The 13986-nt window shown below is 43.5% G+C and overlaps 1 protein-coding gene across 1 annotated transcript in view; it reads left to right on the top strand.

Moving 5' to 3' along the window:
• CA14 (carbonic anhydrase 14) overlaps nt 1-13986 on the top strand; it is a 37367-nt gene that overhangs the window by 7631 nt on the left and 15750 nt on the right. The window contains exons 3-4 of the mRNA XM_075283229.1: nt 6700-6879; nt 13502-13644. Coding sequence (XP_075139330.1) covers nt 6700-6879; nt 13502-13644 — 323 coding nt within the window. The remainder of the gene's footprint in view (nt 1-6699; nt 6880-13501; nt 13645-13986) is intronic.

Below are 13986 nucleotides of genomic sequence, written 5' to 3'. Positions count from 1 at the left end.
GGCGTTGATGATCCACATGCTCCAGCGTTTTGGCAACTCTCAAGCTGGCCTGTCACTGAATTCATTCCTCGCGCTGTGCCCGTGATTGTTACGGCATCTCAGCAGCTCGCTGCGACGCCATATAATGATCATGTTGTTGGTGTCGATGATCCCGCTCAGCTCCGATTGAGGAGAACTCTGTTAACTTCTGGCTACCTTCATAGCTCTCATTGTTTGCGACAAATTAGATTCTCTTTTTCCAGGCATGTTTAAAATTGACAAACTTCCAATTTGGATTAAAGGTGTTTGCCCATGTCAGTTTGTGTGCACTGCCTGGAGCAGATCAGATAGTATACAAAGGTGTCTACACACTGAGGGTTAGTGTGTGTTTACATAGAGAGATAACAGCCCTGGGTGAGATAAGTCTGCTGCAGGAGCAGTGTAATATAGTACGTGAACATAAATTCATAACAGTCGCGAAGCCATGTCATTTACCAGCCTATGTGTTAATCGAGGTTACAATGCCGAATTACATCCAAATCCGTACAGCCATTTTTGCGTGATTGGGGAACAAACATCCAAACGCACACATTTTTAGACATTTTCCTAATAAAAGATTGTTCCTAATAAAAATCATTAAAAATTGAAAAAGTTTGTTAAACAGGCAGCAAATAAGGAGTTAAATTACTGTGAAGGGTCCCGTATTGTGCGCTATCTATATACACAGGAGGGTACGTTCAGTATATACGTGACAATTACTGGACCGTTTCCCCGCTTTCCATCTGATAGGGGGTTAAAGGTGAAACCCGGCTAAAAATGATCTTGTGAAATGTCATAGATACACGTTAGAAGGTCACGGAGCTGCAGGCCATCAGCTTGGACCACCACCAGTTCCCAGAATGATCCCTCTGGGCTACAAGCCCCTTTGGCACGACACGGAAACCTCTGGGAAAACCTTCTAAACAATATAGAAGCCTCGTCAAAGGGACTAGCTTTATAGAGGAGGTCCACGATCCTGAAACAACATGGCTTCCTGTTCCTTCTCTATGTGTGCATAGATGTGTTCCCCGAGGCTTGCTGGAACATGTAGTCCCACAAGGTGTAGAGCCACAAGCCCGGGCCCGGAGCCTAAACACTTCCTTTGTTATCCCTGCAGTCTAGACCAGGATGCTACTGAGTATCTGCCCTAAGATGTGATAAGCCCCGGGCGCTATTTTTGGGTGCTGTCTATATTTAGGCCACCCTTGTGAAGGTGAATGGGCTAATGATATAATGGGTGTGGGGGCTGCTGTGCAGGGTCAGGAGGGGAGAGGCCACATTTCGGGGGCTTTACAACTCAGGGATTGTTTCCGGAATGCAGATGAGAGCCGAGATAAAGGGGCCGATTGAGATGTAAATGGACCACCCTCCCTAAAACACAAGCCCCCTCCTCCATCAGTGAGATAGCAGGGCCCCATCAAACCTTGGATGGGGACACGGAGAGGGGCAAGGGACCCCTTTTGGTGTTAGATTTTCCCAGGATAATCCCATTGTGTGTATTTAGGGTGGGATTCACACAGAGGGACAAGGCGGTTTTGGCTTTGAGGTCGGAGACAATTATGTGTGTGAACAGGTTTCTATTGTGAAGGGGTTTATGTGGTGTCAATTAGGTATAACATCCCCCTCCTCACATCGTACACCGTCCTCGCTGACCTCACACATTCACAACACTCTTCTCCTGAAATACTCTGTGCTGCCATCTGACTACAAATCACCCACATGTCCCTGACCTACGTTTCACATCATGGCACTGCCCGGTCACATGCAGCCATTGTCTTGCATTGTCTTGTGGGTGGACAGGTCACTACCGGCTTGAGATCGTCCTCCTGAAATTCTCTGTGCTGCTGGGAAGCCTTGTTCTTCCTCAACACATCTCTGTTGTCCTCCATGACATGATGACACAGCCCCAGCCTTACAAATATCATCACATCAGTGGACAGCGGTCCCAAGCCCCTCAAGAGCTTCTCCTGAAATACTCCTTGCTGCTGGTCAAAGACTCCTACCTTCTACTATCTATCTATAATCTCCCATGTCTCCATTCTGCTCCTCCAATGTCCACACCAACCCTGTGATGTGTAGCGGCATCCTTACAGAGAGAATCTCCTGAAGTTCTCTGTGCTGCTGTGCCCCCTGTCCTTTTACTATATATATATATATATATATATATATATATATATATATATATATATGTAATCTCCCATGTCTCCATTGCTGTCCTCCCATCATAACACTGTTACATGCAGCCCTCTCCTACGACCTCAAGATGCTCTCCTGAAGTCCTCTGCGCTGCTGTTGGACCTCTGTTCACGAACTATGTCTTTGTCATTTCCCTTGTCTCCATTGCCCTCCTCTCCATCACGGCACTGCCCTTGTTTCATGAAGCCCTATCATAAGTGAACATGTCATTACCCCCTCAAAATCCTCTCCTGAAATACTCTGTGCTGAGGGAAGCCATGCTATATCCCCTATATATCTGTGACCCCCATGCCCTGTCTTATGTAGCCCTGTCCTTACTGACATCATCACATGATCACAAGATCAGGACAGTCATCTCCTGAAATACTCTGTGCTGCTGAGTAGCCTGCTCTTTCCTCTATAAATTTGTGACCCCCTACTCATTTGCATTCTCCATGTCTCCTCATCCTCACAGCTGGAGCTTCGTGTCTCGGTCACATTCTAGTGAATAGACTAAATGATGGCCCTATGGGCCTGACGTGTGTGGGGGTGGCCGACATCTACAAGGAGGTTCCTGTCCTATCTGAGCCCCTAATTTTATGTTCCTTTTCTACGAAATTGTAGATTTGCCTGACTAGTTTCTGTGATGTCTTTGCAGCCGCCTGATCCACTTAATAATAGTCTTGTCTGTATATAAGAGCAGTACAAGGAGTCGTGCCGAGGGGACTTATCTCCTACTGAAATAGGAGGATATATCTACCTCCCTCTGAACCTATATAGCTAGTGAGCGGGGGTGGTCAGGGACGTGGACACTGCCCCCTCTAGGGCAGGAAATACAGATGGATGACAGAGCTAATGGCAGTATACCTGGTGGTCTAGAGCAGTGAGGGGGCTAATGTCATTAATCCTAATGGTTTAAGGTAGTGATGGGGTTAATGTCAAATTCTGTGAAGGTCAGTGGGTAATGGCTGTCCTATTGGCATTCATGGCCAGTGACGAGATTAATGTCAGTATACCTGGTGGTGTAGGACAGTGATGGGGTAATGTCAGTATACCTGGTGGTGTAGGACAGTGATGGGGTAATGTCAGTATACCTGGTGGTGTAGGGCAATGATGGGGTAATGTCAGTATACCTGGTGGTGTAGGACAGTGATGGGGTAATGTCAGTATACCTGGTGGTGTAGAGCAGTGATGGGGTAATGTCAGTATACCTGGTGGTGTAGGACAGTGATGGGGTAATGTCAGTATACCTGGTGGTGTAGGGCAGTGATGGGGTAATGTCAGTATACCTGGTGGTGTAGAGCAGTGATGGGGTAATGTCAGTATACCTGGTGGTGTAGAGCAGTGATGGAGTAATGTCAGTATATCTAGTGGTGTAGGACAGTGATGGGGTAATGTCAGTATACCTGGTGGTGTAGGGCAGTGATGGGGTAATGTCAGTATACCTGGTGGTGTAGGGCAGTGATGGGGTAATGTCAGTATACCTGGTGGTGTAGAGCAGTGATGGGGGTAATGTCAGTATACCTGGTGGTGTAGGGCAGTGATGGAGTAATGTCAGTGTACCTGGTGGTGTAGAGCAGTGATGGGGTAATGTCAGTATAGCTGGTGGTGTGGGGGCAGTGATGGGGTAATGTCAGTATACCTGGTGGTGTAGAGCAGTGATGGGGTAATGTCAGTATACCTGGTGGTGTAGAGCAGTGATGGAGTAATGTCAGTGTACCTGATGGTGTAGAGCAGTGATGGGGTAATGTCAGTATAGCTGGTGGTGTAGAGCAGTGATGGGGTAATGTCAGTATACCTGGTAGTGTAGAGCAGTGATGGAGTAATGTCAGTGTACCTGGTGGTGTAGAGCAGTGATGGGGTAATGTCAGTGTACCTGATGGTGTAGGGCAGTGATGGGGTAATGTCAGTATACCTGGTGGTGTAGAGCAGTGATGGGGTAATGTCAGTATACCTGGTGGTGTAGAGCAGTGATGGGGTAATGTCAGTATACCTGGTGGTGTAGAGCAGTGATGGGGGTAATGTCAGTATACCTGGTGGTGTAGGGCAGTGATGGAGTAATGTCAGTGTACCTGGTGGTGTAGAGCAGTGATGGGGTAATGTCAGTATACCTGGTGGTGTAGAGCAGTGATGGAGTAATGTCAGTGTACCTGATGGTGTAGAGCAGTGATGGGGTAATGTCAGTATAGCTGGTGGTGTAGAGCAGTGATGGGGTAATGTCAGTATACCTGGTAGTGTAGAGCAGTGATGGAGTAATGTCAGTGTACCTGATGGTGTAGGGCAGTGATGGGGTAATGTCAATATATCTAGTGGTGTAGGACAGTGATGGGGTAATGTCAGTATACCTGGTGGTGTAGGGCAGTGATGGGGTAATGTCAGTATACCTGGTGGTGTAGGGCAGTGATGGGGTAATGTCAGTATACCTGGTGGTGTAGAGCAGTGATGGGGGTAATGTCAGTATACCTGGTGGTGTAGGGCAGTGATGGAGTAATGTCAGTGTACCTGGTGGTGTAGAGCAGTGATGGGGTAATGTCAGTATAGCTGGTGGTGTAGAGCAGTGATGGGGTAATGTCAGTATACCTGGTGGTGTAGAGCAGTGATGGGGTAATGTCAGTATACCTGGTAGTGTAGAGCAGTGATGGAGTAATGTCAGTGTACCTGGTGGTGTAGAGCAGTGATGGGGTAATGTCAGTGTACCTGATGGTGTAGGGCAGTGATGGGGTAATGTCAGTATACCTGGTGGTGTAGAGCAGTGATGGAGTAATGTCAGTATATCTAGTGGTGTAGGACAGTGATGGGGTAATGTCAGTATACCTGGTGGTGTAGAGCAGTGATGGAGTAATGTCAGTATATCTAGTGGTGTAGGACAGTGATGGGGTAATGTCAGTATACCTGGTGGTGTAGGGCAGTGATGGGGTAATGTCAGTATACCTGGTGGTGTAGGGCAGTGATGGGGTAATGTCAGTGTACCTGGTGGTGTAGGACAGTGATGGGGTAATGTCAGTGTACCTGGTGGTGTAGAGCAGTGATGGGTTAATGTCAGTGTACCTGATGGTGTAGGGCAGTGATGGGGTAATGTCAGTATACCTGGTGGTGTAGGGCAGTGATGGGTTAATGTCAGTATACCTGGTGGTGTAGAGCGGTGATGGAGTAATGGCAGTATACCTTGTGGTGTAGAGCAGTGATGGGGTAATGTCAGTGTACCTGATGGTGTAGGGCAGTGATGGGGTAATGTCAGTATACCTGGTGGTGTAGAGCAGTGATGGGGTAATGTCAGTATACCTGGCGGTGTAGAGCAGTGATGGGGTAATGTCAGTATACCTGGTGGTGTAGAGCAGTGATGGGGTAATGTCAGTATACCTGGTGGTGTAGAGCAGTGATGGGGTAATGTCAGTATACCTGGTGGTGTAGAGCAGTGATGGGGTAATATCAGTGTACCTGATGGTGTGGGGGCAGTGATGGGGTAATGTCAGTATACCTGGTGGTGTAGAGCAGTGAGGGGGTAATATCAGTGTACCTGATGGTGTGGGGGCAGTGATGGGGTAATGTCAGTATACCTGGTGGTGTAGAGCAGTGAGGGGGTCAATTCCAGCATTACTGGTGGTTGGCTGGTAAACTTGCCTCAGTCTGCAGTGGTCTCTGACATAACTAGCCCTTCACATAAATCATATGTCTATAGTGACAGCTCTGCTCCCAGTCCAACTGAAAGAGGGGCAAGTGCCCACCCCAACCCCTCCCATCTATAATATCTGTTATAGGGTCATATTTACCTAAAATGTTATTTTCCAGTTTTAGGTGTAGTTGTCCTTTAAGGATATTCTGTATTCTGACTATGTGTAGTTACACTGTAGTGTGTCACCTCATGAATGGCTTTCCCTGAGTGAGCGGAATATTCTATATAGTCACTGACTCAGCGAATGTTACCTACAGATACAAATAGACCTATATATAGTACAGGGCAGAGGTATATCATAGAGGTCAGCTACCACAGCCTTGTAGAGAAGTGTGCCCTGCATGACCCCTTTCCTAAAGTGCCGTATCTATCTATCTATCTATCTATCTATCTATCTATCTATCTATCTATCTATCTATCTTTCTATCTCCTATCTATCTATCTATCTATCTATCTATCTATCTATCTATCTATCTATCTATCTATCTATCTCCTATCTATCTATCATCTATCTATCTCCTATCTACCTATCTATCTATCTATCTATCTATCTATCTATCTATCTATCTCCTATCTATCTATCTATCTATCTATCTATCTATCTATCTATCTATCTATCAATCATCTATCTATCTATCTATCTATCTATCTAATATCTTTCTTTCTTTCTTTCTTTCTTTCTTTCTATAAAGCAATATCTTGGCTGGACAATAAATACATGTTCATTATATAGATGTTTTATTTTTATTTTTTTTTATTAAGTCTTATTTTATTAAATTTTTACAATTTTTTTTACAAGTACAATTAGATTATATAGATGTTTTATGTTATAGGTGACCATGGCCAGGAGCATTGGGCCGAGACTTACCCAGACTGCGGTGGAAATGCCCAATCTCCCATCAACATTAGGACGACAGATGTGTCCTACGATGGTACCTTACCTCCTATACGTCCTGTGGGGTACAGCGCTCCCGGAGGTGCCCCATTTACTCTCAGTAACAATGGCCACACAGGTAACCAAGTCATGATATGTTTCCTCTGTATGGTGGTGTAATGTAGGAACTTCATGGCAGCATTATGTAGGACTTCTAATGTGATCTTATTATTAACTAGGATCTCTATTGCAGTATTATGCGGGATCATTATTGTGGTATTATTTAGTATCTCTATGTTGGTATAGTTTAGGATGTCTATAGTGGTAATATGCAGGATGTCTTCATCGGTATAAGAAAAAATATATATCCTTGTACCGTGTTAGCCAGTGGATATGAAATGAAAGAAATTTTCTGAGAGAAGTCCTCAGTAGTTGATACCTTTTTTAATGGCTAACTCAAAAAGTTTTTTGATGACATATTTCGAGCTTTCGGGACTACTATAAAGGTCCCTTCATCAGGATGATACCATCCTGATGAAGGGACCTTTATAGTAGTCCCGAAAGCTCGAAATATGTCATCAAAAAACTTTTTGAGTTAGCCATTAAAAAAGGTATCAACTACTGAGGACTTCATCGGTATAATAAAGGATCTCTGTGGTGGTATTATGTAGAATCTACGGTATTATGGAGAGTCTCATTCATAAGAACGTTATGGCAGTGTTATATGGAATCTTTATGGTAATATTAGGTATCTCCATTGTGGTATTTTGTAGCATCATTATGGCAGTATTGTATAAAATCTCTATGGCAGTATTATATAAGTTCTCTATGACAGTATTATGTAGGATCTTTATGACAGTATTATGTAGCATCTCTATGGCAGTAATATTTAAGATACTTATGGGGATATTATATAAAATCTGTATGGCAGTATAATGTAAGATCTCTATGGCAGTATTATGTAGGTTTTCTATGGCAGTAATATGTAGAATCCTTATGGTGGTATTATGTAGGCTATCTGGTGGAATTATGTAGGATCTCTATGGTGGTATTAGGTAAAATCTCTGGCAGTATTATGTAAGATCTCTATGGCAGTATTATGTAGTATCTCTATGGCAGTATAATGTAAGAGCTCTATGGCAGTATTATGTAGGATCTCTATCGCGGTATTATGTAGGAGCTGTATGGCAGTATTATGTAGAATCTCTGTAGCAGCATTATATAAGATGTCTAATGCAGTATTATGTAAAATCTATATGGTGGTATTATGTAGGATCTCTATGGCAGTATTATGCAAGATCTCTATGACAGTATTATGTAGGATCTCTATGGCAGTATTATGCAAGATCTCTATGACAGTATTATGTAGGATCTCTATGGCAGTGTTACATAAGATCTCTATGGCAAATGTTATATAGGATCCTTATGGCGGTATTATGTAGGATCTCTATGTCAGTATTATGTAAGATCTCTATGACAGTATTATATAGGATCTCTATGGCAGTATTACGTATGATCTCTATGGCAGTATTATGTCATATCTCTTCGGCAGTATTATGTAGGATCTGTATGGCAGTATAATGTAAGAGCTCTATGGTAGTATTATGTAGTATCTCTATCGCGGTATTATGTAGGAACTCTATGGCAGTATTATGTAGAATCTCTGTAGCAGTACTATGTAAGATCTCTAATGCAGTATTATGTAGGATCTCTATGGCAGTATTACGTAAGATCTCTATGGCAATGTTATATAGGATCCTTATGGAGGTATTACGTGGGATCTCTGGTGAAATTTTGTCGGATTTCTATGGTTGGTATTATGTAGGATCTTGATGGCAGTAATATGTAAGATCTCTATGGAGGCATTATGTAGGATCCTTATTGCAGCCTTATGTAAGATCTCTTTGGTAGTATTACGTGGAATCCCTGTGGCAGCATTATGTAAAGTCTCTATTGGCGGCATTATACAGGATCTCTATGGCAGTATTATATATAATTTATATAGTCAGTAATATTCCATGTTCTTATCAGTATTGTACGTGTTCTGGCTAGCGCTGGATAATATTACATAACATTCGGATGGCTGCCGCAGTCAGATATCTGGCCAATTGTTATAATTTCAGTTGTTTTTCCCAAAATTCAGATTAATATCTCTTTTTCCATAGGAAACTGAAAGATACATTATTTTTTTCCAGATAAAGATGCTTTGTCATCTCTCAGATTTTGCACTCCTGTGAAGCCACGGAGACTTTAGTAATACGTTACACCCACAGCAGGGCTCCCATCCAGCTCTCTAATGGATATGACTTACTTCTGAACTGTGAAAACGGAATTTATTTTGATTTATTTGACACAAACTTGGCTGCCTTCTTTTTGACACAGCGCCACACCTGTGCACAGGTTATGCCTGGTACTGTAGCTCCGTGTCATTAAATGAATGGGACTGAGCTGCAATGCCCTTCCCAGCCTTTGAACTGGCATGGCACTGTTTTTGAAAGAAATTCCTATTTTTCCTAATCCAGTACTTTGCCCTACCATTGGTGTGAAATGAGCGACTCTGAGCTGGGAGTTGTAGTCCCACAACACTTTGGGCAGCCGCCATTTCGGCATGCATGAAGCTCTGAAGGCTTGTGTCAGCTGCCATCTCCACGTTCCAGCTGTGTCTCACAAGCAGTAATTACTCCTTCCATGTCTCAAGAGAGGAAACTAAAGGTCAACTTGGTGGCTCCTCAGGTTACAGGTCATGTTTTGAGGTGCCCCATGACAGCTGATCATTTAGGCTGACCCCTTACATCTGTTCATAGTTATTCTTGTCAGGAATAAATAATGGCCATAGATCAGTATGGCTCAGAGTAGATGCCATCTGGAGATCAGATAGGACCCATAGGCGGTCATTTTGAAAATCATCTGTGCCTGGCTAGAAAGACCAGCCACTGCATGGTGGCCATTAAGATAAAGAGTGGCTCACAGACGTGAGGTCCCAAGGTGAGGACTCCACTTTTCCTTAAAAAAATAAAAAAATAGGATAAAGAGGGCATTCCACCAACTCTAACTGCCTGCATCCTTTAATCGGCGCCGCTCCGCTGATTGCGGCGCAGTTGGAATTTTTTCTCTAGTCCCCACCATTCCCGAGCAATCACTGTTGTTAGTTTCAGCATCCAATATGCTAATTAGGCTCTCTACTGTCAGGTGGGCGGTTCTGAGTCGAAACAGGAATAATTCCTCAGGAATGGTAGGGGCTAGAAAAAAAATTCCAACTTTGTTGGACTCAGTGGAGCAGCGCCTTTTAAAAGAGGTAAAGAGGTTGAGGTGGTGAAAGTGCCCTTTAAATTTAAATAGACAACTACCTTAAGTGTTAGAAATAAGAACTTTTTTTTTTAAATATCTTGTCTTCAGTTTGAGGAATGAGGTTACAGGCCCAAAGCTTGAGGCTGCACTACTGAGGGAGTCTAATGACAACATGGCATCTTCTTACGTCCATCATGTAGATGCAAGCTCACCATCAATGTTTACATCGAAATAGCTCTAATATTGGTAGATGAATGAGCAGTGATGCGGATGGTTAATAAGAAAAAATATAAAATAATAAAATTACATCATATTATATTTTTTTTCTGCCCCTAAAATTTATACCATTGAATTTAAAGGTTTCCTCTGTTATAGTTCACAAAGATCAGGACGTACCATCTGTTTAGAGCGGGTTCCTTTATAGATGAGGTAACCTAGCCATGTGAAGTGTTTGATTACCCTGCAGCACCCCCGCAGGGGAAATGAAGCATTACACCGTCTAATGAATAGATTTCCTGTGTAATGCAGGACAGATGGGGCCTATGACAATGGGTTTCTATACTTTACACCCTGGACACAGGTAAATACCCTTGTCTTTAACTATCCTGTACTAATTGTCTATTGTGATTGTTTGCCAATTTATTGCAAATGTCTATACACAATACACACTATGCAGTATTGTAACCATCCTCCTAAAGTAGAGTCATTGCGGTCTATTTGTCCAGTCTGCTGTCTAGAGTGGCTCCATTTTTTATGGCTGTTTCCTTCCCTTTTAAAAGTTTATACGGTGTACCTACCTAATTAAAGGGATCCTGTCTCATCATATATCTGGCGACAGCATGTTATAGAGCAGGAGGAGCTGAGCAGATTGATATATAGGTTTGTAGGAAAAGATTCAGTATATCCTGTCATTTATTCATATATACCACTGCTCATTAAGGGTCCAGTGGGCGGTCCTATAGACTGTGTATACAGACAGCAGCCAATCACTGATTAGGACCGCCCACTGGATTCCAGAATAAGCAGATAAATGGATAAATGACAGGTTATAGTGAGTCTTCTCCCATAAAACTATATATCAATCCGCTCAGCTCCTCCTGCTCTATAACATGCCACCTGCCGGTCACTATCCCTCTCCTGCCCTCTCAGGTCACGCTTACGGGAAGCTTAGATGGGTGCTGCTGTATACAACATGTACCTATGCAGGTAGTCACAAGGAAAGTGTCACCAGAAAATGACCAAATTTTTATGTTAAACATATTTTTAACTGCAATCTAAAGAGACATACTATATTCTGCAATTTTCACTCTACCACTAAGCCTAATAATAGAGTGACACTTCCTAATTCTATAGAGGTTTTTCTTGCAGCAGCCACCTCATTTATATTACAGACAGTATTGCTATAGAGGATAACACCTCTATAGATAACACCACTAGTAAAATTGGTGAAGCCTTCCCTTTAAGCAGCCCATTGTTGGCTGAAACACTGATTACGGAAACCACCTAATGTGTATGGGGCATATATTGGAGCAGATAAGGAGCGGGAAGATGGATTTCAAGTGCCTGATCCTTTTGTTCTGAGGATGACAACAGAGCGTGAGGGCAGCTTCCTCCCGTGTCTCATGTAGACTGGGCCGAGCATGCATGTGCATGGTATTATCAGGTGATATAGCCGTCTGTTAGTCTTAGTGAGTCACTGGTTACAATGTATTTCCATTACATCCATGAGAACTGACGATTTGCAGTCCTGCTGATTCTCCCAGCAAGGATGAGCCGAGGAATGTCAGCCATCTGCAAGGTCACGTTCCTGTATGGTCAGCAAAGAAGGATACAGACGGCCTTAAAGGGGTATTCCCATCCCAAAAAGTGATACTACATCACTCGGATATGCTTTATGATCGGTAACCTCTGGCACTCTACCGATCCTGGATATGCAGTGAACTGTAGTCAACCCCATTCACGTGAATGAGACCAGCTGCAGTTCCCTGCTGGGTGGATGGGAGCGCCACTGAGCATGAGGGGTGAAAGGGCCCACCGATCACAAAATGGAGGCCTGTCTTAGTGATATAGCATCTCATATAAAATGGGAAATCCTCCTTAAAGGAGACATTTTCCTTTGGACGGGTCATCAATATCAGATTTCTGGGAGTCTAACTCCCTGCACCCTCACCGATCAGCCTCTGCAGTCTGTGATGTCACCTTAATGGGTCACATGCAGTTCAGGAAGGAGGACCAGATCCCAAACCATATGGTTAGGCCAAAGTAAAGGAACCTCGCTTCCCCCAGATGAGTAGTATCCAGTGATTTTTATTAAACTCAAAGAACACAACGCGTTTCAGGGATAAGTTCTCCTTTTCCAAGTCCAGTAAGGAATAGAAGTGTCACATGGACTATTTTGCAGGTCAGTAGTTGCAATACCAAGTACAGCCACTATATAATGTACGGCGCTGTGCTTGGTAGCCAATGAAGAGCTGGTGGGTGAGGGTCTTGGGAGTCAGACCCCACCAATTTGATGACCGATCCTAAGGATAAGATGTACTTTAGGGTTGCTGTCCCTTTATTTCTATGTTATCAGCACAGTCCATTGGGACTTCTCTAACCCTTGACGCCACTAAAGTATCTAGTGAGACTTGTAGTCCATCACCCCAGGAATGCGTCCGGCTGCCCATAGCCTAATGCCTGGTATTGTCTCCAGCCCCGATACTGCTTTATAAATAGCACCTTGTTTGGACAGACGAGGGATATGGAGGCGCTGACGGACGCCTGTGTCAGGTGCGGGGGTCAGGCGCAGTGCATGAGGTGGACCCTGTTGTCCATCGCTCTGATGACAGGATAGGGCGGGTGAAGGTCACCCTTAAAGTCACCAGAAATATGTGCGGATGAGCCGCAGCGGTGACATATAGCTCGCTGGTTGATCTTGGCACAGGCGGGTGAGCACAAAGGCATTGCTGGCCTAGATCCTGGAGGAGGGAGCCCAGGCGGGGGGCTCTGTCAGGAGATGCCGCTACGGGGACAATCGTCACTTTGTAAGAAGACAGAATAGTGTGTGGCAGGGGAACTGGAAGAAGTGCGGGCGATAAAAAGGGGCATTGAAAGTGGGTGTAAAGGGTGAGAATAAAGCGAGGGGGAGAAGCTTTCATACGGGGGTGGGGGATGGGTAAATATACGGTAAAGAGCAATGACAACATAGACGGGTCAAACAAACAGGAGCCAAAGTCTATGGGAGGCATAATAAACCATATATATATATATATATATATATATATATATATATATATATATATATATATATATATCTCCATCCCTAGGGGGCATATGTATATATGGTGAGATATAGAGGACAGAAATAAAGACAACACACATTGGTATAGCTGGCCTGAAGACAGTGAGACTCTCCTCATAGACAATAGTCAGAATGTATAGTCAGCTTAATGTAATGAATTAATGAACTCCTTTATTCTTATTTCCTGCAGTGAAGCTCTCCCTGCCCCCATCCATGCACCTCCATGGGCTCCCAAATAACTTCACAGCCGTCCAGCTGCATCTACATTGGGGAAGTGTAATCAAACCAGAAGGCTCTGAGCACAAAATAGATGGAAAGATTTCTCCTGCAGAGGTAAATACTGCCCCCTGTGGACACTGTTATAACTACTATAATGTTCACCACAGATATAATTCTGCCTCCCATGAATATAATAAATATTACAGCACCTCCAATGTATAAGAATAGACCAATCATACTATCACTTGTGTAAAGGAATGTACAAGAATATAACTACTATAATACTGCCCGCTATGTACAAGAATATAACTACTATAATACTACTCCTATGTACAAGAATATAACTACTATAATACTGCTCCTATGTACAAGAATATAACTACTATAATACTGCCCCCTATGTACAAGAATATAACTACTATAATACTACCCTATGTACAAGAATATAACTACTAT

The sequence above is a fragment of the Leptodactylus fuscus genome, chromosome 7, assembly GCF_031893055.1.
Source record: "Leptodactylus fuscus isolate aLepFus1 chromosome 7, aLepFus1.hap2, whole genome shotgun sequence".
Classification (NCBI taxonomy): domain Eukaryota; kingdom Metazoa; phylum Chordata; class Amphibia; order Anura; family Leptodactylidae; genus Leptodactylus; species Leptodactylus fuscus.
Note: the sequence above shows the minus strand (reverse complement) of the source record. Positions and strands in the feature narration are given on the sequence as shown.